Source organism: Siphateles boraxobius, unplaced genomic scaffold (genome assembly GCF_051911475.1).
Source record: "Siphateles boraxobius isolate OS27281-9 unplaced genomic scaffold, OSU_SipBor_1 24, whole genome shotgun sequence".
NCBI lineage: Eukaryota > Metazoa > Chordata > Actinopteri > Cypriniformes > Leuciscidae > Siphateles > Siphateles boraxobius.
In genome coordinates, this window is record NW_027508855.1 from 18098765 (window position 1) to 18123270 (window position 24506).

The 24506-nt window shown below is 38.5% G+C and overlaps 1 protein-coding gene across 2 annotated transcripts in view; it reads left to right on the plus strand.

Moving 5' to 3' along the window:
* bmpr1ba (bone morphogenetic protein receptor, type IBa) overlaps window positions 1-24506 on the plus strand; it is a 60066-nt gene that overhangs the window by 9788 nt on the left and 25772 nt on the right. For both annotated transcript variants that reach the window (XM_077241773.1, XM_077241772.1), the window contains 2 exons: window positions 6224-6290; window positions 18390-18617. In XM_077241773.1, coding sequence (XP_077097888.1) covers window positions 6266-6290; window positions 18390-18617 — 253 coding nt within the window. In that variant the 5' untranslated portion in view covers window positions 6224-6265. The remainder of the gene's footprint in view (window positions 1-6223; window positions 6291-18389; window positions 18618-24506) is intronic.

Genomic DNA, 24506 nt, shown 5'->3' on the forward strand with positions numbered 1-24506 from the left:
AGATTCCACAAAAATATGAAGCCGCACAACTGTTTTGAACATTGATAATAATAAGAAATGTTTCTTGAGCAGCAGATCAGAATATTAGAATGATTTCTGAAGGATCATGTGACTGAAAATGCAGCTTTAATCGCAGGAATAAATTACATTTGAATATATATTACAATAGACAGAATAAACAGTTCTTTTAAATTGTAATAACATTTTACCATATTACTGTTTTTACTGTATTTTTGATCAAATAAATATGATCAAATCAGCACCCTAGCATCATAGCAATGAGTTTAGTACAGGCAAGCACCATTCACATTTGCTGCAGAAACTGTAATCTAGTTATCACATGGGACATTACACAGATGCCCTGCTGTGCTCTTATATGTTCGTGATTGGCTATTAAGATAGATTTAGCACGCTTGCGGTATGCCACACCCCCACTCCACTGCTCATGTCTGTTAAAGAGCTTATGCTAGTTGAGTTTCATTACTTCCTGTCTCAGGGGCAGGGCTGGTGATCAAGGCTGTATGTGCATGTCTGACACTACTCAAATATGCACTTATAAAGTTATAGACTGCTGACGGATAGCTCTCACATAACCCATTTATCTTGCGTCCCTGAGATGCAGTATACATCATTTTCACGTGCACATAAACTCTCCCTGACTGATGGTGCTGCCTCCATCTGACATAGCTTCAGCATCTATCAACATCATCACATTTTTTCTCTTTAAAGTGTGGCGTCATTGGAAGAGGCTGTGGCTTTCTTGGCACTGTGATTGGCTGATCCTCCTTAAAATGCAATAATGTCCACCTATTATACTCATAACTGGTCAGAAATTGGCCTGAATGGGTCAAAAATGGACAGGTTAAGCTGTGTTGCCAATTGGGCTACTTTTGCACAGTTTTTGCCGTCATTGTGCGGGTTTTGAATAGCAATAAGGCTGGTTTTGTTAAGCCAACCTGAGGCTAAGAGTTAAAAACTGTGAATCTACCATATTTCAGGTCTAATAAGAGTGAACCTCAATCGACAGCTTTTGCGGCATTACCACAAAAATTATTTTTGACTTTTTGACAGAATTCTTTGTTGATTTCAATTACTAAAATTATTAATTGTAGTTTTAGGCCGTGTGTCCACCAGCGCATTTTTTCCTAAGGCCATCTTATTTTTTTTCAATGGTTTACAATGGGAGCGGGATACATTCCAAACAGTTTTTACACGAACGCTAAATAATGTGATCGGGTTGATGTGTGCGTTTATATGTCAAAAGCTTCCAATCAGATTTAATCTTTTGACATGCGCACACTGCACGAATATAGAGTTTCCCTCTGTTGTCGAATACTATTCATCCTCCTTTTCTTTGTTTTAAAAATCAGACTTAATATTTATCTATTTTTGGTCCTAATTAGGAGACAACCTTTGTGCCATAATACTTTCATTCCCACACCAAGCACTTGTGGGAGAACTTTGTCCTGCACCACTTCACAGACGATGAGAAAGAGTTGTTAAATTTTTTTGTTTCTTGTTAGATTGACAAGACAGTCATTTATTATTAGGTTCAACAACAATATTAACTCGTTCCATGCGTCATAAGCCATTTTGCAATCAGATCAAGTGTTTACATGTCTTATCGATTGGATTAAAAAAGGTTTATCCCACCCCTCTCAAACCGAAAGACTGAAATTTCAGTCGGTTTGGGCGTTTTTTTATTATGATTGAAGTGTTAAGATGAAACATATTCATCCAGATTGGACTTTTAAACTGTTTGTAATTGGAATACAATGCTCCATGTAAACCCCCCTACTGTCACATTTGCCCAGCCGTCCAATCACAGTGGAGGAGGGGCGGGACAAATGCCACACTGACCAACTGCCACGTCCTGCTTGTACAACAGCAACAAGCACAACATCAGAACAAAATCACTTAAATAAGGGACAAAGATAGTACTTTTACAATGTGTCGACATTTTTATATTCAGAAATAAACTAAAAATCGAATTAGCTCTGCAAAATCAGATCCTAGTTACACTTCCACATATATTTCACATCATAGCAACCAAAGGTTCTTAACTGAAAAACCCCCACAACAGCAGCCAGGTGTTTTCAGAGGAGCTGGCTAAAACTCTTTGCTGGACACAGCCTTAGTTTTAACAGCACTGTCTTCACATGGAAAGTTTGGTGTATAAAAAATTCATGCTAGAATTCATGCTTTTTACGTCTCATGGTTGTACTATTGCAACAGTAGTTGCATTTAGCTCAATCAAGCTTTTCACAGATTTTAGTTTTTTTTAAGAACATATATATTTTGTGGTAATCAACACTGAACTCTGAATATTCTTTAATCATGTTATATTAAGTTTTTGTACAAAGTCTCATTTGCTATCAATAAGTTGTATGAGATTTATTTATGACTTAAAATAGCAAAACTATATATGTTAGAGAGCGTACAAACCGAGATGCTTTTCTTTTTGGCTGCTTAAGCATTCTTTCGCTGGTTGATGTTTAATGGGCTCTTCAGATATCACCGTAGATAAACTCATATATCAGTGTACTAATTTGTAATGTGTAATAGGCTGATATATTAGTGGTGTTGTGAAGCTTTGCTGATGGCGTCTATTGTTCTGGAGTATCTACTTGAACAATAGAAGCTTTCAACAGAGCCAATGTTTTTCTGTGTGTGTTAAAGCTCAGCGTGAACGAAGAGATGTGAGTATAATCCTTCATTGACTCGCGCTGAAATAGAGACGTCTGCAAGACACACACACACACACACACACACACACACACACACACACACACACACACACACACACACACACACACACACACACACACACACACACACACACACACACACACACACACACACACACACACACACACACACACACAGACACACACACACACACACACACACACACACACACTGAGGGAATTCTGAGGGAATCCTTGGAGTTTCCAAGGTGACCGGTGTTCCGGCGCTAAGGATTAGAGCGTGTCATCATACGGATTCTGAGTCTGATTGAGCTCTATCAGATTCACCTCGCTCTCGGGAAGGTTTATCTGGAGATGTGGTCTTGTGGTTAACCGTTGGGAGCTGTTCAGCTATCTTACGGTTTGGACAGGTTCACTGTGATTTTACTTTCCGTGCCAGACGTTCTTCTCAATGAGGGTCTTTGTGCCGTGCTGCTAATTTTAGCTCCGGAATATTTTACCCAACTGCCAAACGGGACGGCCGTAAAAGCCAATGCACTGTGAAGTCTTTCCCCTGTGGTTCAGCACGACTGAGGTGTGTGTGTGTGTGTGTGTGTGTGTGTGTGTGTTTCCCTGACTGCATTGGCAGGTTTGTGTGTGTTTTTCCCCTTTCCTCTAGAGTGTTAACAAACACACCTAGTTCTCTGTTGTGTATTTTTTGCGATTGAACTTGGCGGATGATAAAATAGGACAAAAAACTCTCATAGACGTTGAGTCCATGTTGCAAAAGTTGAATATGTTGCTGGTTTGATGAACTATTCAAAGCAGAAAACTTGATTCCTACAGGTGTGCTGGTTTAGTCATTCAGCTTCATTAGCAGAGAATTATGGGTAATTTCGAAATGGAGGATGTGCACCTGTCTGAGGCACTCGTCGCCACTAAAAAGCATCAGCAAATGAATTGGGAGATTTGTATTGTCTTTTGTTACACGTTCTATGAATACCAAGAAACACAAATATGGACACCACAGATGACCTTTTCATGCTTCATTTGCATCGTTCATTCGTGCCATATTAAAGATAGATCTAATTTACAGTGGCCCTAGAAACCATGTGGATCTAAACTCTTTACCCGCCAGTGTTTTCCTAAAAAGCTGCCAGCCACTGCCTGCATTTTTGATCATTTTCACAAAAGTTTCCAAAATATTTTGTTGTCTGAATATCTGAACATGCAATATATCAAAATAAATATATATTTTTTAATCAACACTTGAACGTTTGTAAGTTTCATAAAAAAAGCAAAAGTTTTGAGCAAAAAGCTGATAAAAAACATTTTTGTCAAAGTTTACATCCAGATCAGATTCAGAACGATGATCAAAACACATGGAGTAGATCGAGTCCATCAACACCCCAACGCTTCACAGTCCTTTAGCTTGCCCTGGGAAGGCCTGACATATCTGTCAATGGTGGGGAAAGAGTTAAGCTACACTTAAAACTGAATGCTGATGCAATATATATGATAAAAATATTTATTATGTAAAAAAAATATTTAAAAAATATAACATTGGTTAATGCATTAACTAACATAAACTAACAATGAGCAATATATTCTTACAGCATTTATTAACCTTTGCTTACGTTAGTTAACATAAAACTTTCGATCTTAAAAATTCAGTAGTACATGTTTTAATTAACTGTAGAAGTATTGTTCATTGATAGTTCATGTTAGCTAATGTAGTTAACTAATGTTAGCAAATGAAACCTTATTGTAAAGTGTTACTGATATTCTTAAGTGTGTCCAAATAATACTTTATGGGCCCACATATAAACTGATTCAGTTTTCACTGATTAACAGCAGTAAATTCAGTGTGTGTGTGTGTGTGTGTGTGTGTGTGTGTGTGTGTGTGTGTGTGTGTGTGTGTGTGTGTGTGTGTGTGTGTGTGTGTGTGTTTGTGTGTGTGTGTGTGTGTGTGTTGCAGAGAGAGCTGTGAATGTACAAAAATATTTGTTTTTGCCATACACGTTACAGACCAGACTGAATTAGAGCTGATTTCTCTAACTCATTTAAACAACCCCCCCCCCCCCACCCTCTCTCTCTCTCTTTCTCTCTTTCTCTCTCTCTCAGTATGAAAGGGTTTTCTTTCACAGATTCGATTACATTGACTGACTTGTGACTGGTGCTGATGTGGTTGTGTCTGAAGTCTTGTGTTTCACATTAGTTGTTTTCTTTATCTGATTGGTGGAAACATGCAGTGACATGACATCAGAAATCAACAGCATCAGGCAGCTAATAATCAGCCAATAACCTTTTAACAGTTTTCTCAACCGATTGGCGTGCCATACACTGCCCGGCCAAAAAAATGTGCTGTTTAAATTTTAATAGGCAAATGCTTAAAGAGTCTATTGCAGTGATTATTATCTTTGTTTGTAGCATGATATATGTTTGGCAACAATTCTTCTAACCCTAATTGAGTGTGTAGCCTTTTTTTATTCATTAAACAAACATGTAGGAAGACACATCATGGCCATATTCCAGGATGACAACGTCAAGATTCATCAGGCTCACATTGTGAAAGAATGGTTGTGAGGAGCATAAAGAATTAATTTCACACATGAATCGGCACCTCTGAATCCAGAGCCTAAGTTCATTGAAAGTCTTTGGGATGTGCTGGAGGAGACTTTACAGAGTACTGGACTCTTGCATTGTCAATACAAGATCTTGAGCAAAAACTGATCCACCTCTTGATAGAAATAACATCACAATTTTTGGTCAAGATCTTGTATTGATAATGCAAGAGTCAAGCACTCTGTATAAAATATTTAAATATATGTAGATTTTAATTAAATAGAAACTGATAATGCTAGATTTCACTAGATGGGGGTGATTACTGATTGATTCAAATTAAAAAGAGTCTAAAAGCAAGTGTCATTTATTATTTAAAAAGGTATTATGATATTTTGTTTCAAGCAAGTGTCATTTATAAACAAAAAAATGATATTTTGTGTGTATAAAATGGAGTGACATTCAACTGTTAGGATTTACTAAAGACACACATTGAAAGTTTGCGCAGAAAATGCGTGGATAGTGTTATTTTTGCGGCAAATGCATTTGTAGGAGTTTCCCTTTCAGACGCAAAATGTATTGGAGGAGAGAACTTAAATGAATCATTCAAGGTGATTTACAAAGGATGAGCTAGATAATTTACTGGTATTTGTGCCATTATTTTCTGCCTAAAAAAGCATGTCTTGAACCAGATGCTAATTGGTAGATTGTGTTGGTCATTATGGAAATGATCCGGCTGGGTCTGTGTTCTTTAATTTGCGTGTCGTCAGTAGATCACGCGCCAAACTTTCCACTCTGATCTGTGCTTTTATGGGATGGATTGCGCTCTCACACTAATTTGCCCTGTTTAGTAAATCTGGCCCTAACTGTGACTTAAGCTTCCATATACTTTATGGGATCCCATAAGTCATATTTGTTCAAATAGCTGTGCTTGCTTTATAATTGTAAAACAATGGTATTGTTTGTTCCTACAGATTTCAAGTGCTCAAGGTTCGATGGTTAGTGGGAGCTAATGTATGCGGGACAGCGATACCTTTGCAGGTAAACACAGTCACACACACTCAACACAGCTTTACCTTACATACTGCACGCGTTCCCTGCTGTAACCTGTAAACTTTATACCAGCGTAATGTGATCAACACGGAAGCTTTAGGTATACCATAACCTATATGTGCGCAAACCATAGACTGTAAACAAATAAGGACGTAGTGTCCATTACGTCACCCGTAGGTTTCTGAAGAGCGTTTTTGAAGCCTAAAGTGGGCGCTTGCTCGTCGCCATCTTGGAAGCGCGTCACAGTGCGTCACTCCCGGATAGACGAAAATGGGCAAAAAGGCGGGACGTGGGTGGAGTTTAGGTGCCTGGATGCTGAAACTACGCCCGCCTAGCTCGACATGATCGAGTTTGCTAAGGCTAAGCTAATGTGCTACTGGCCTCGCTCTAAAGTGACAGCTGACTTGAAGAAGTAGACCTAAAGCCAATAGTTAAAGTTCATGTTTTTGCCCTTTGAAATACTATAATAGTTAAAAGACATAACTAACTGTGAGACTGTGTATTGTGATGCATTATTATTCTCATGCAGTAACTTACAATATTTGCTCTGAGCGTGTGTGTGACAGTGATTCATGCGCATAGATGTCAGTCAGCGCGCCATCGCACACCAAGTTCGTAGAGAGCTTTATTCAGTGCATTTTAAATTCTGATAGATATTACCTAAGAAGTTCAAGTAATGCACTAGAAATCCGCGCTCATTTAAGGGACGAAGAGAAAGCACTGACACCTGCAGGATTTCATCTGACGGTAATTTTTATTGAACACTAAAAAGTTAAATAAGGAAATTATAGTCAATCTGCTCCGTAAGATCAACGGTACCGCAGAACGAGTGTGGCCTCTATATCTTAGACGTTTTTAAATCTGAACTCCAAAAAGCAACAATATTGTCAGACATCGATGAGTGCATGTTCACAGAGGAAAAGAACTGAAGAACAGCGCTGGTTGTTCTCTCGACACTCAAAAACGATGGAATCCAACGGCGTGGGCGAAGGCAGGCGTGTAATAAACTGTATGAAATAATCGCGAAAAAGTACAAACATGGCAGAGATGACAAGTTCAGCAGCTGGAATCAGCTGAGGTGACATGATGGCTAACAGAGACTAGACAAACGGCTAGTAACAGCAGCGGCAATCCACCTGTCACTCAAGTGGCCACACCCTTGATTATGCAGCATTTTAAGGCTTAATATAATTTAAACGGATGAGTTCTAAAAAAAATTCACCCCCCTCACAGTTGTCATGAAGAGCAAAATTAGCTGTATAGACCAAAACAACTTGAGACACCAGGCTGTAAACATATTTTTTCCTGCGGTAAAGTTGGGCATTTTAACATGGAGGAGATACAGATTTGACTCACTTTTGCTGCCAGCCTCAAGCGGCCAGGCGATGAATTGCAGTTTAATTCACTTCCGTGTTGGTTTCAAGAGAGAGACAGGGAGGTTGCCGCTTGGCACAAACACACTCCACATTAGCAGAGAGTGTGGGCAGGAGTCTCATATCTGTGGAGAGGAAGAGATGTCAGAGGTCATGCTCGGGGGGCCCTGAGGTGGTTTTATGTTTCTGGTGAGTGTACAGACATCAGACAGACAACACTACACACATGATACTGCTCTGAATGCCAGTCTGTGGAGGGCAGATAAAGACAGTAGTGTGAACAGGAGAGAGAGGGTCGACTGTGGCGTGATATGAGATCTGCATCTCGTAGTCGGTGACACGGACGCTCTATATTTGGGAGCTGAAGCACGACTGCTGACCCCTAGATCCACTCCACCACCTGCTCACACACACACACCAGGGTTGTGTGTCATTGGGAACAGAGCCCAACAGTCAGGTTCTGGAAGTAAAATCTCATTCATTTCCTTCGTTGCGGAAGTGATTTGTAATGAAAATGCATAATTGGTTCAAGACAGATCTGTTTTGAGCAGTTGAAACTGTTAAGGGATGAAAATGCTTTTGTAGAAACCAAAAGTCAGTTTGATTTCAACTACACTACACAGGAATAATCCAAAAGAACTCAGTAGTAGCCAACCAGTCCTAAGAATAATTTCAAATAACATAATTAGTATGGTCTCATTATATATACACTGTATATATATATATATATATATATATATTTGGATACATTTTAATACATAAGCTGATTTTTTTATGGCTTTTAACAAAGAAAGATGTTTTTTTTGTATCAGTATGGTAGGTAGGGCTGGGTATCGATTCAGATGTTCCAATTCAATTCGATTTTGATTCTCGATTCGAATTTCGATTCTTGATTCGATTTCAATTCTCGCATTTAGAATCGAAATCGAAAATCGAATCGACATAAATTAATATAGATTAAATACAAATCCTATATTTATAAAAAAGAACAGTGAACATAAGTTTACAAGTGGTTAATTAATAAAAAGAAATTAAGAGCCACAAACCTGTATATTTAACTCTTTTTATTTTAGGTACACTTTAAAACAGAACCCAACTCTATATTTCAAATGTATACAATGAATAGACAGGATTTTAATTCAAGATGGAAAATTTATGCTGAAAATTGGATCAAACTAGCCTGGCATACCAGACCTACATTAAGATGTTAGGTTTGGTAACTCTCCATTGGCATGCCTCATTCCGAGGGGCGGGAGAAACGGTTGTCTTTCAGCACTACAACCAACCAGAGCTACGAAGAAGGTGACGTAGTCAGAGTCAGAGCAAAGCCGTTCTTTGTTCTTGTTTCAAAGAAAAGTTTAACTTCAAATCCTCCAGAGTCGCGGCCAAAGCCGGATCGAAAGACCGCTGTTCGCCAGCAGCAGCAGCCATTCTTTGTTTTCAAGTAGCAGTGAACCGTCGCAACTCTGTCGTCATTATGTTAAGCCCGCCCGCCGACTCTATACACGATCTGATTGGCCTGACCAGTTTTTGGTTTTTCCAGCTCGAAAGTCAACGGAGAGTTGCTAGACTACACTTGCTGCAAAATAATTTTTGCTGCCGCTAGGGTGCGTCTAGATTTCTAGGCTAGGATCAAACAAAATCAGGCTATTTTATGTTTAAGATAAAACAAACATAAAATTTCACAGCATTAGCTGTAACATGGAGGCTACAAGCCTATGAACAGTGTAGGAAAACTAATACTGGCTTTTGGGTGATAGATAAATAAATATGGAAAAAATCGATTCTTGGCCCTTTTTTTTAATCGACCACTTTTTAAAAAACGATTAATCAAAAAAAAAAAAAAATTCCCAGCCATAGTGATACAGTAGGTAGTGTGTCTTAACCAGACAAACCTCGATGCCCAGGTCTGATGTATATTGCTCTCGAAAATGCTCGCAAGAATTTTTCAAAATTTATTTGGCTGGATTTGGGTCCACAGATTGGAGAAGTGCACACATTTTTATCAGTTAGCTGTGAAACAAACTTGCCACGTTTACAAATACCCAGGCTGCTACAGTGAATGTCTATGAGTGGCATGAAATCTTTGAAGGATAATTACAATTTCATTTAAAGCATTAAGCATCAAGTAACTTAATTTTTTCCATACCTGTCTATGGTATGATCTATTTTAAGATAAACCCCTTCTTTAAATGACATGCAAAGACAAATCAAAGTGGTTGGCGCATTTACATATCGCTCAAACAATCTCTTCCTGTCTAAGTGGGCGGTTTCGTGGTCAAACTAAGCTGACTGATATAAAGACACATGCACGCTTCAATTCCTCATCCTTTCTCTTCCTGGTCTCTTTACTCCATTCAGCCGTCTTTCTTTTCTTCCGGGTGGGATATTGTATGTTTTCACAGGCAGTCGACTTTTTCACAGTGCTCTGACTTACTGATCCTAAGACAGAGGTCGAAGGTCATGTTCAGAGGTCCTGACCTCCAGAGGAATGTCAGTGTGGGGGTGGTTATCAGAGCTTAAAGTAGGCTCCATTTGCGTAATTTTTTTGTTGTTGTTGAGACGTGCAGGTGTAAAAACAGTTGAGGTTTTATGTCCAGACTGAAACATGCGGGGATGTTTATGCTATTAACTGATTTCCTTCATTTTTTTGTGTGAACTGGGTTCCTAAATGACACTATAAGTGGCTGCAATACAGTCGTAGTGAATTTCCCATTTTTTAACGGACAAAATTTGAGATTTTATTTATTTATCAGAAATTTCCTCTATTTTTACATTTAGATTACCATTGTCATCATCAAATATTTACTTAAAGTTAATTTTTAAAATCACTATTAGTTTAATAAAAGTGTTAAATGCTCATTTAACTTTTTTATTAAAAAATTATTGGCCATGTTTCAGTTTATCATGCATTTATTTTTGCCTTTTTTAAAGGTATACTTTGTAACTTTACAAAATGTAATGAGCGAGTACATCATGAATCCATCTTCCAAACCGTTTTTTGTTGTATCTTGGATCACTAATAAGTGTTACGTTCATCATTTTTTAGACCGGACGGGACGACAACCACAGCGGAGTAGCCCAGTACCTGCGAGACTCGTCATATACATAAACAGAGAGAAGTTACTCCAACTACAATGTTCATCTGCAAGACGCATTCAGTTTTGTTCAGAGCACCAAAAGTTACTTAGTGTACCTATAATTCACCCCGAATTTTTATATCGTTGCAGCCCAACAATACATGCATTTCTGTCAAAAACAAAACTTTTCCAGAGTACTTCGAACCCACAACCTTTCTGTTACCACCATGATCTTTAACTGCCTATGTTCCCATCCAGAAAGATTTAATGTGAAAAGGGGCTTTGGCTTCCTTAGCACTTTTACAAATGTTAAACATTTGCCCTTCAAACTCCTGACAATAAAGTGTAAAAAGTACAAATAGATCAAATAGAGTCTAAACGGACGCATAATGTCTGCGTTCTGTCTTGTCATGTGCAATTGCTATTACTTCCTCTTGCCTTGTTTTCTGTCTCTTTCTCTCTCTGTTTAATGTTTTCTGCCCTCTGCGACACTTTGCTTTTGTATCGTTCTTTCTTTTCCTCTAATTGGCACCTCGTTAGGGAACGCTTAATTGGAGGGATGAGCCAGGTGGCAGCGGAGCCGCTATGGTCCTCGTTAGTGTGTGAAAGTGTGTACGCGTTTGTCTTTGTGTAAGCAGAATAAATGTGGAGCAGTCTGCATGTGCTGATTATGTTCCATTCACCCATGTTGAACTCTAACACATTCCCCTCACGGCCCGCTAACACACACACGCACACACTCACTCTAACTCACTGTCTGTGTGCCGTTGACCATTTCCATTGATTCTATCTAGACAATAATAACATGCAAAACAACAAGCAATTAGTGAATCGAAACAGTCATGATAAATTTAGATGATAAATTTAGATTATTTTCATGCAAAAATGGGAAGTCATTATTTACTCACCCTCTTATTATTCAAACAATAATATGTCACATATGTGCATGTCCCAGTCATCATCTTGGAACTAAAACAGGAATTTTTTTTAAGGTAAATAACTTCACATTTTTGCATTCAAAACGTTAAGCAAGAAAGTCAGGTGCATTGCGTTGTGGGATACAATATTTCTAGTATCCCTGCATTGTGGTCTGGTTGTGTCCTGTATATGTTGTAATGGTAAGTATACAGTACCGTGCTCAGTATACCGGATTCTGTAAAAATAGTTTAGAAGTATGCCATTCCGAACATCACTTAGATTCATCCAGACTTGTTTTGAGCATTGAATTAAAAAGAAACAGTTCAAATGTATGATTCGTTCACAAATTGGACGTTGCCTTGTGTCATTGCTTATTGATAGGTGTGAGTTCAGTGGCTCACTGCTAAATTTTGGTCCAGACAACACTGGTGTATATTGTGTGTGTGTGTGTGTGTGTGTGTGATGGTATGTGACCAAACGGATGATCTCAAACAGGTGTGAGGTCGCTGAAGCTCTTCAGGTCATTACACTGACCTCTGACCTTTCTCTCTCTGCAAACCCTGACCTTTGAGGTACTCTCTCGCACACACATACACACAGAAGCTCTGCTCCAAAGCATAGTGAGCTGCATCATGTGATGTTACAACCACATGAACACTGATATGATTGATGATGACAGTGATTGATATTAAATTGCATTTAAAATTGAAACCTTTTATTGATACTTTTTGATACAGAAAATATGAAAGTTAAGTATTTATAATTACTTTCTCCCACTTTGTCTGCCAGTGTTTTTTTCCCACTGAGCTTGTTGCAATGCATTGCTTTCATCGCAATCCCAGATAAATGCAATGCTCCCTTACAATTTGACTAAGATATCTTTGAGTACAACCTTAAAATACTACCTACAAAGGCAGTTTACTAGGTTTAGCAACAGAGCCATTGTCTGAGCAGCTACAGGCTTAAACTTTTTATGCTTTTATTAGTTTCAGTGCTATTTAGGAGATCACTGTATTAGAAAGCATGCGTGTGTTGTTCAGACAGCTGAAGGTCTATTTTTTGCTGCTTATTCTTACACCTCCACATTTGGACAATCAACACCTCGCTTTATGACACCCCACATAATGGCAGCGACAACACACTCACCTCTCCTAATGGCATCAAAGCACACACTCACATGAACCAAAAGCTGACAAACGCTCCTATAACAGACTAACGCATCGCTTCTGTCAGCTGTGAAAACAGGAGCAAACCTTTGGAAGATGAGTTTGTTGTGTGGGCCGTGTAACAGATGGAACGGATTGGCGGGTGTTAGTCAGGGTGCCGGTGCCATTATGGCTTTAGTGGGGAATGTGTTTTTGCTGATTTGATACATTGGATTTTTCGTTTGATCATCATAAACACACACAAAATAAATAAAAACACTGTAGCTCTGCTCCAATCCCTAAGCTACATCCTTACATTTTAAAGTAACAGAAAATTAGTGATGGCAAGGAGTGAACAAAATGAAGCGAGGAATTCATAAGGTTCATTAATACATTACTTTCCTTCTTGTTTATTTAATTCTGACATCCCATTCTACCACAGCTGTTCCTCAGGACTTTTACCGTGTAAAATTAGGTATTGGCAACAATTAGGTAGCAGCGTTAAGGATACTCATCATTTCAAGGTAATGCCATGACTAAATTTGACTCATTTGAACAGACATGGTAAAGGGGGAGGGGGGGGGGGGGCATTTAATGTGTAATAAGGATTGCTATCTTGTATTATTCCTGACCCTGTTTTGAAGTAAATGGGTCAAACACCCCTACATTAAATGCCGTTCAAATACGCAGTAAATACAAAATTAAAAACCATCACAACAATGGGGTACAAAAAAGGGGCTTAAAACTGGCTGAGTCATAAAGGCACAACAGCATAAATACAAACACAAAAGATGAAAATGATTGCAAAGGAAGCATAAATCGAGACATGCAGCTTTTATGCTTGTGAACATTATGGTCCTGTCTAAGCTATTCTAACAGAACATACATACAAGTTGCCTAACTTCCTGAATGTAGCAAACAACAAACAAAACTTAAGTCTGAACACAGCAGACGACAGTGCATACTAAAAGCGCATGAAACTGTTACAATATGTTACAATAAGACTCACACACACTTGCACGCACACACACTTGCACTCGAAAAATAGTGGGTGCATTTTTTATTACTCTCTTTTGTTTCTCGACTACCTCCGCCATTTTACGCTAGTATGACGAATGACGTCAGAAACGTCAGTAGGCTATAATCGATTAGGGTCCATTACTGCATACGTGGACGATTCTGCATCGATGCAGTAATAGACCCTAATCGATTATGCAACGATTCATTTCAACACCTCTACAATTTACCTTGGGTAAAGGAACGAACTGAACCCGATACTACCTGAAGGAGGTGGTATCTAAGATTGGTTGCACTCGAACTGTGGCTTATAGTGAAAGTAACACGGACTTGGGTGCACACTTGTTCAGGAAGTGAAGTAACCTGCGGTCCATGTGTTTTAGACAATGAAAATGTATTTAGTTTTATAAAAATGCATTTAAGGGACAATGGTGTTGATGATTTACCTGAATGAAAACAAACATAACATTCCAAGTAAAATGGTTTTGAAATAAAAAACTTTATTACAAAAACAAAGAAAAAAACTGAACCACTTTTTAAATGAAATATATAAATACAAGTTCTGTCATGAAATGGATTGAGGAGAGATCCCCTGACATGATTGTAAAGCGCTTTAGTTGTACAGTTGTACGTATGAATGCGCTATATAAATACCTCGTTCATTCATTCTTTCAATTAATTCATTCACTCTAGATGGTGCAGGCTGATAGGACCTTAAAGGGATAGTTCACCCAAAAATAAAAAATTCTGTCAGTAATTACTCTCCCTCATGTTGTTCCAACCCCGTAAGACCGTCATTCATCTTCGGAACACGAATTAAGATATTTTTGATTAAATCTGAGAGCTGGATCACTCCGAAGATGAATGAAGGTCTTACGGGGTTGAACAACATGAGGGTGAGTAATTACTGAGAGAATTTTCATTTTTGGGTGAACTATCCCTTTAACTCAATCTGCTTGCAATCACATTATTCTCTATACGGCACCGCTGATTGGTTCCTGCTGTATCAGTAGCCAATGAGCTCGTTGCTCAACCTTCAAATACTTGGTCAGCATTTGCTTTAGTATTTGCAGCGCTTTCAGAAACCCTCCACCTTCCCCAGCTCCACCTGTATAGAACAGGTCACTCATGTATGCTATATTGTACAGCAGCAGCATGTCTTACTTGCTCACAGCAGCGTGTTGTGTGTGTGTGTGTGTGTTATAGCAGTAGCAAGTCCCGTACTTGCTCTGGAGCAGCAGCAGCAATAATCAAAAGCAGCGTAGCAGATCTATTCCACTAAGACCAAAAATCAACATTGTCATATCCATTACCATGTCAAACACTCCTTGAGTTGTCATGAAATAAATATTGATATTAAATATTAATATATGAATTATACCTTGATCATTCATGTTAGTTCATAGTGCATTAAATAAATAAAGTTAGCAGATACAACTTTACAATTTTAAAATGTATTAGTAAATGTTGAAATTAGGAAATTTCTAGCAAGGAACAATTCTTCAGCATTTTTTAACATGTTAGAAATGGATTCTTATTGTGAAGTTTTACCATTTCATATCCACCTTATTCCTGACGAGCTTACTGCGTTTTGAATTATGGGTGGCACTTCCGGTTTGGGGAACTCCCATTCAAAAAGACTGAAACCAATCATTTCAAATCATAAGGTTGCCCTACAAATAAAGCTGATCCGTCAGTTTGACTTAATGAGCTATCAGTTTTCTTTCATGTTTTATCTAAGAATAACATCAGAATAACGTAACACTTGGTATTTTAACGTGACATGTTATAACAAGAATATCTATAGTAAGAGCTCTGCATTCTTTTCCTCATGATTATTTTCTTTTTTACTTTTGAATTTCGCTGTAATAGTATGATAAAGGTCAACATATACTGCACATTTGTGGTCTGTTCTCCCGATTTAATTTACGATGTAGCCTATACCAATTCACTGGAATACTCCCAAAATCCTGCACGTCTCTTTCCAGGTTTGGTTTCTCAGGTAAATTTACAATTTATTATCTGTCAAAATGACTGAAATCACTTTAAAATAGTATCACGCAATGCTGAAGTAAAACATTTTTTTTATTATTAAGCCAACGTATGTTACATAATACAGATTACCGCCGATTTTGCTGTGGAAAGATACTTTTTCATAGATTATTCATGGTCTGTTGAAAGTACCTTGTTTACGCTTTTACACATTGAAAATGTCCTTTTAATGTTCAATGGTTGAAGGGTAAGTAGAATAATGTAATGTCATCGTACACGGTTTAAAAATATATTATTGCGTCCAGAGCTAGTCTTTCACTGATTGTTTACAGCTTAACGGAAGTTACACCCATAATTCGCTCAAAGCGTCATGGGGCGCAGGAATACTGTGGATAAATCCAAACAGTCATGCTTAAAGATGCCAGGCATCGACACCATGACAGTCTTTAAATATCTACACAAGGCCATAGTACTGAAAACAGACACATATGTATATTGTAAGTACTATACTCTCACACGTTATTTGCTTCTATTTCTGAACAATGGTTTTCTAATCAAAATATCAAAATAAAAAAGAACTGAAATTGAATGCGTTTCTGATTTGTTTATTATGTTTTTGTCGACTGCATGACCATACAATATGCCTTCTCATGTCACTAGCATTAAATGTGCAACTCCGCTAGTGAACGAATGCATAAAAGTGACCAGCTGGATATAAATTAATGCAAATAGAAGGTAACAATCGCGATATTAATCATTTGGGTCAGACTTGCATGTATTTTTGTCACATTGTTTTAACCGCTTGAGGAACTACTAATGTTTGTGTCCTTTCAGACTTGACAGCAAACATACTGCTGTTCTTCCTCTACTAATCCAGCATTTAGTCAACAAATTAATTCATTTGTAACGATATGAAAATATCTACTGTACACATACTGTTTCGTTTTTCTATGTTTTAAATCCGCATCTGCGGTGTCCCGCTCACGTCTCACGTGTCAAAACAAACTCCACAAGGTGTGAGTGATTTGGCCTCTAGAGGCCGCTCTTGTACTGTAAAATGACAGCGAACCCAAACTATCGGTATATTTTTTGCTGGAACAATTGGTTATTGGTGATGAATCAATGATAAAACCGATGAATCAATCGACCTCTAATCAAGATAGCCCAGGTCTCCGTTTACCCAGGGTCTAGAATGACCCAGGGTTAACTTTCTCAATTCTGAAAAGCCCTTCTGAATGTTTTAAGAGTGAGTTTGGTTGCCACTCCAGTTGAGAACTGAACTCTAGAACAAGATAAAGCGTCTAGAAGAAAAGTGACAACCATATGTGACATGAATGAGCATGTAGCCTATGTAGGAACAAAACGTATGTGTTTTTTTTTTTTTTGCTCCAGCTTTATTTGGACTTGGTTTGATATGTGTTAAAGGTCAACCTAGTACAAATTGGAAGAAGAGTCACAGGTCAAAGCTTAGAGATGACCTCCATCACAGCCCGTTATGTTTGTCAGAAGTGTGTGTGTGTGTGTGTGTGTCTGTTTGTGTGTGTGTGTGTGTGTGTGTGTGTTACATAGATTTACTGGTTGATTGGTTATCCAGAAGCTTCAGTAAGAGGGAGCCGTGTTCATTTGTTTGACCTCTTTCTCATTGTTTTGCTTGTTTATTAGTTTTAGTGTGCTCTCTCTCTCTCTCTCTCTCTCTCTCTCTCTCTCTCTCTCTCTCTCTCTCTCTCTCTCTCTCTCTCTCTCTCTCTCTCTCTCCCTCCCTCCTTTCTTGAAGTGTTTGGATTGATCCGGTCTGCAAAGCCTGTTCTGTCGTATTGTGGTGGTGTTTTTGTCGCTGTAGTTTAAATGTTAATCAACCATGCATTTTTATTTGAATTGAGCTGTCAATCAAATCACAAGCATGAAATTGTGGCTGTTTGAAATAGCATACAATCTTACTACTATGTATACTATTTTTGTAGTATGCACGGTATGCCGACTGTCTGTTTTTGTAGTATACACAGTATGCAGACTGTCCTGGACTGGAATACTGTATCCCACAATGCAATGTACTTAACCTGCAATCTTTAATAGGATTTTTAACACCTTAACTTGATCAGGCTGCCAAAAGTTAAGACATTTTTACACACACACACACACACACACACACGCACACGCACACGCACACACACACACGCACACACACAAACATACACACACAAAAATAAGTTTTATGCTGCACAGTATGCAGGACATAGTCTGCTAGTATTACATGCAACTGGTGTGTTTGGTTAAAAAAGGCAAAGGGAGGGGGATTTGAAAATATGGGTCCGTGGTCTTAAAGTGGGGGCGGGGTTTGGCCCAACTACACTGAGGCTACTGTGTGTAAGACTGTGAATAATCCCCTCCCTCCCTCTCTCTCCCTCGCTCTCTCTCTCTTTCGCTCTCTCTCCCTCGCTCTCTCCCTCTCTCGCTCTCTCTCCCTCGCTCTCTCCCTCTCTCTATCTCTCTCCCTCGCTCTCTCCCTCTCTGGCTCTCTCTCTCTCTCTCTCTCTCTCTCTCTCTCTCTCTCTCGCTTGGCAGTCAGTGTGAAGCTGGGATTGAGACTGCCGTGGGGTGTGCAGTTTCTCACATTCTGTCGAGGACACACATACAGACACACACTCAAGAGTGTGTTGAGCGGACAGCTGAGGGATTCACTCGCTCCCTGCCTGGAGTTGCAGACACGGAAGATGGATCTCTTGAGGACTTGCTTGCGTTGGGTCTGTGTGCTGGTCATTGGACTTCTGGTACTCGTGGAGGAGAGCTTGGGTGAGTGTCAACCTTCAGAAAATGTACAGCTTGCGTGTTTAAAATGCAGGATTTGTAATGCAGCTGGTCTCTGCTCTACGGTTCGCCACACACATTCACATTCACTCAGATGTCGCTCGGGATATTTTTATTGAGTTCTCAGTTGTTTCAGGTAAGTACCAAGATGTTTCTCCTAAAATTCCTTGGGAGAAATATACATACATGAGTCAACAGTCAACAGTACAGTAAGAGTATAGAGCTATAAAATGAATATGGATAGCAGATAATTTGTTTTTGAGAAATACTTGAGTTCATATTGATATCTCTGATTGTTCATTGCAGACTTTGGTGTCTTGGAATGATTGAGCACATTGTTAAGATCTCTTTTGGGACTTTATAGGAGATACTGTAGTCTTTTTCTTTGGAGAAAGGTTACTTCAGTAAAAGTTTCCATTTGCTCTCCATTTAGTCTCATTGGTAGACTCGAGTCTAGGGGCAATCAAATATGCAAGATTGGGGAGAGGAACGAACATAAAAGTTTAAGAATAGGTAATCGACATGTCCCCGGTAATGTCTATGATGGTTACAGCTCTGTCTAGGAGAAATGATTGAGATTAAAGAGATCTTATCTGTGAGTTTTCTTTCCAATGAAGCATGTTTTAATTCTTTGTCAGTATGTATATGTGCTTTATGGTGTTCTGTATATTGGCTTATACAAACCTCATAGATGGTGTACCAAATGGTCAGCCAGGTGTTGCTGTGTGTGTTTCTCGTTTCTTAGTGTTGTACCAGCCTCTCAGCTGCCTAACACTTGTTTTACACACAGTTGGAGGTCCAGCTTTGAAATCACTCAGTGTTTAATTTATACAACAGACTCCCTTTCTCTCGCACACTTGTTTTGTGTGTGTGTGTGTGTGTGTGTTTTCTAGACAGACCTTGTTTTTTTTCTGCTCTATTAATATTCAATAACCGTGCCTTCCAGAAATAGGTTTAATTGCGTATTATAGGAATCAAATTTTTGCTGTAATAAATGTTATTTTATTTAATGATAATTTTTTTTGATATGAATATAATATTTATTTAATAAATTAAATATAAATAATTAAATATGAATATTAATAATATAATCAATAATACAAACATTTAATAAAATATAATATTGGTGTTTATTTATTTTATTTATTTGGAACTTATAATATCAATTAAATAATGAAATTAAATATAGAATTTTATAACTTACATTTTATTAAATTATTCTGCATTTTTTATATTTTAATTTTAATTTGATGATTAAATTATATTATTTAAACATACATAAATATCATTTAATTATATTTATCTAATGTCTTTTAGCCATTTATAAGTGTGATTTAAGTGTCCACATTTTCCTTGGAGCCACTGTATTTTAGTAAAATTTGACCTTGGCTAAATTTTTCTAACCTTAATTTAACTTTATTTAAGCTAGTGAAGGAAATTGACTTGACTGCTCTTATCCTTTTTGTGTTAGCCTGTGTGCACTCGCTCTGTCTCTTTCTCCTCCTGAGCAGTTAAGACAGAGTGAAGCCATACCCATCATTTCCCATCCCATAATAACCTTAAGACACGGTCCAGACCTGTCTCCCAACACCCAGACGCACAATGAAGTCATCTGCTGTCCACCGAGTGCAGAGGAGCCTGCGGTGTCTCTGTCAGACTTTATTTACAGTCCACAGCATCACACTCTCTCCATCACTCCTGCACGTCACTCCCACTGCCGCCAAACAAACTCACGCATGTCCAACTATGATGAGTTCGTCCTGTCCGCCCTTTTGACAAGGCCTTCGCATGTTTGTGTGTGTATACTTTGGATGCAGGTCTACTGCTTGTGGAATATATAAACTACTAGGGGTGCACGATTAATTTAAATAAAATCTAAATCACGATATGGCTTAGTACGATTATCAAATCCGTTTAATTAAGTTAGTATATGTGCTGCTTGTTTCAGAGTAAAACGCAGCACTGTGTTCTTTTACATGCGAGCAGCTTGTGAGCCGGTGTTTTTGGTGTCTGCTACGGTTCACAGTAAATGCTGCTCCAGACAAACTCAGTTTTGCATGTGTTTTTTGAGTTTGGGTCACGTGTAACGTGCATTTGGGATCATCCGCCAACCATCTTCCCAAACTTGTAATCAGAAGCACTTTTTATGTCAGGCACAAATATTAGTATTGTAATTTAACAGTTGTGCTGTAAAATAAAAGTATTATAATAATAATTATTTTTAAATACTTGATTTTCGGTTTTACAGTGAAATATTATAATAGTAATTATTATGTGTTGCTAAATGTTTTCATTTACAACCCCAAATCAGAAAAAGTTGGGACATTTTGTAAAATGCAATAAAATCAAAAATCTGTGATTTGTTCATGTTATTTAACCTTTTATTAACTGACAAAAGTACAAAGAAACGTTTTCCAATGTTTTCACCGACCAACATAATTGTATTTTGTAAATATGAACACATTTTGATTTTGATGGCTGCAACACACCCCAAAAAAGTTGGGACGGAGACAAAATAAAAGTGAAAAGATTATCCAAATTAGATTATCCAACTATTTTGAAACAGTCCACAATGAGCAGGTGAATTGGTAATAGTTGAGGGTATCGTGTTTGGGTGTAAAAGTGCTTCTCAGTCTTTTTAAGCAAAGATGGGTCATGGCTCATCACTTTGTGCCAAATATCATGAGAGAATTGTCAAACAATTAAAAAAATACCATTTCTCAATGCAAGATTGCAAATAATTTAGGCCTTTCATCATCTTTCATACATAATATTGTCACAAGATTCAGGGAATCCAGAGAAATCTCAGTCTGTGTTGGGTAAGGCAGTAGACCTCTGTTGAATGTGCCTGACCTTTGAGCCCTCAGATGGCATTGCACAAGATACCATCATGCTAATCCGTTAAATACTGCCACATGTGCTCAGGAGTAATTTGGAAAACCGTTTTCACCGAACACAGTCTGACGCTGCATCAAGAAATGCCACTTGAATCTCTGTTACGCAAGGAGAAAGCTTTACATCAGGTCTATGTGGAGATGCCGGCGAGTTCTCTGGGCCTGAGCTCATCTCAGATGGTCTCGAAGACAGTGGACATGTGTGCTGTGGTCGGATGAGTCCATGTTTCAGCTTGTTTTTGGGAGAAAATGGGAATCGAGTTCTCAGTCCCAAAGACGAAAGGGACCAACCAGACTTTCACCAGCGACAGGTGCAAAAGCAAACATCTGTCCTGGTTTGAGGTGCATCATTGCAAACGGTATGGATAACTTGCATTATTGTGAAAGTACCACTGACATGGAGGCATGTATTTGGATTGTACAGAGAAATAAACTGCCATCAAGATGACATCTTTCCTGGGAAGCAAGACAATGCCAGGCCTCATTCTGTATGCTAAAACTGAGTGGTATCTAGACACTCTGCAGATGTGCCTGCCTGTTTCCTGCAGTCCAGATATGTCTCTTATGGAAAATGTATGACCCATCATGAAAAGGAGAATCAGGCAACGTCGACCACAGACTGTTGAGCGGCTGTCTTGTATCAGACAAGATTGAGCAAATATTCCACTAGCAAAACTCCAACAATTAGTATCCTCAACTCCCAAATGATTAATAAGTGTAATTAAAAGGAAAGGTGAAGTGACACAGTGGTAAACATGTCTCTGTCCCAACTTTTTTTGGGGTGTGTTGCAGCCATCAAAATCAAAATTTGTTCATATTTACAAAATACAATGATGTTGGTCAGTGAAAACATCGGAAAACATTTCTTTGTACTTTTGTCAGTTAAAAAAAGGGTTAAACAGAATGAACAAATCACAGATTCTTGTTTTTATTGCATTTTACAAAATGTCCCAACTTTTTCTGATATGGGGTTGTAGTAATAATAGTAACAATAATATAATAATATTATTACTTTAATTTTACATTGCTATTATTATTATTAGTCATAATAGTAGTGATTTTATTATTCTTATTCTTATTATGTAGTCATATTGATATTATTGCATAATTTTTGGCAAAAATTGACTGATTTGATTTTGACTTTGACTGATGATTCCCACACTTTATTTGAATGTCCTTCATCACAGATGAGATCACCGTTGAACGCCAAAAGACGTATTACACCACCATGACTCGTTGAGAATCAATGTAAGAGCTTGTACAAAAAAGAAAAGAAAACACCAAAATGAATAAACATTGAAATAAACATACATCAAAACCAAATACATAATACAAATACCAAAAACATACCTAAACATCATACCTAAACATAATACAAAACAACAACAAACAAGTAATCTTGATGCAAAGAAGACCAATCTTAACGACACAACTTATCATCAACATAATGATAACAGGAAGTCCATAACCGTACCTTGTTCTCCATTTAAATTAGGAGCTAAATCCTTTTAAACTCCTTGCAATCGTAAACCTTTGACGCCACGGCCATGTATGTCTGGGTCTCGTTCCGTACTGAAATGTTTGGAGCACACGCGCAATATATCCTGATAAGTGTGGATTATCACAGTTGTAAAGACGACGACTTTCTTCTTCCATGAGGGGGTTTGGCTTCACGACGGCTTTGTCTCCAGACGGACCGTTGAAGAACGCGACACACACGTCTCCTGGAAATCCTGGAAAATGCAACCAATCAAATGATGACTTTGAAGTTCTTGAAGTGTTTGTCTGCCAGATGAATCAGACGTTCAGCCAACGCTTTGTGGGCGTGATGTCTGAGGCTGAGACTAACCTCAGACCAGCAACTAACTACTTCCAGAAGCCTAACCAGGAATACATTCTTACTCAACCAGTTCCACTAAGCAGATTCGCTGGTGAACAGCATTACTATGTCCGTCCACCAGCTAGATTAGCCCTAACCAACATTGGTTTATTTAGTTGGGTGATTTATGGTCGGAAAGCGTGAGAAACACAGAAAGTCTAAACGATTCAGGTGAGAAAGAAATTAAAGCCAAACCCTTTCAGTCTTGAGGTTGTGTGATTGTCTTCTCAGGACATCTTCAGTCCTCAGTCACACCTCTCTGAATCGCTCAGTTTCTGTTTGGCTTGGAAAGAAGGCATTTCTCGGATCCCAGAGGAAAAACCCTTTCACCTTTTACTGCTCTGCCTGTCATCGGCATTCTCATCACCTTCTCACCTCTTTCCCTGGGAGGTTTTGAGGTTTATTCTCTGATGGCTCTGATTAATAATGACCATTATAGGTTTGTCTTTTTACTGTCAGTGACCACCTGTTGGATAAATTATGTGTTTTAGATTGAGTTTTACAGCATAGTCACTCTTGAAAGTTAATGTTCTGCATTAAGTTGCTCACGGAGACTATATCATGGGCTGTCCAGCTGCAGTTGGTTTGATGGCTGGAGTCCAGAAGATTGTGATGGACAGCCGGCAGATGCAGCGCCACACTGGATCTCTGGAGTGTGGGAAAGACCGAGGTGTTGAAGAGAGGAATAAGAAAAAATAAAAAGCTTGTTTGAAACAGCACAATACCGAGAAACTGAGATTTGCTTGCATGTAATTTTGTTAGTCACGTATTTTGACACCAAGTGGGAACACAATACAGACTGTACAGTCATACTGAAACATAGTGTAAAGGCCATGACACACCAAGCCAACGTAAAAGAACTAGCGGAGACGATAGCTGACCGTGTTGTCGCCTCGCGTCGGCTGCGTTTCAAATATCAAGTCAAAATAAAAATAAACAAATATGACTCATGACACTAACAACACAGACGGATGACACAGCAGAAATCTGCGCTTGAACACACCGAAAGGACTACAGGCGTCTGTCAGCTAGCACTTGCGTTCTGCGCCTGATGTCTACATCAGGAGGCATCAGTAAACTATATACGTCATTCAAAAAGGG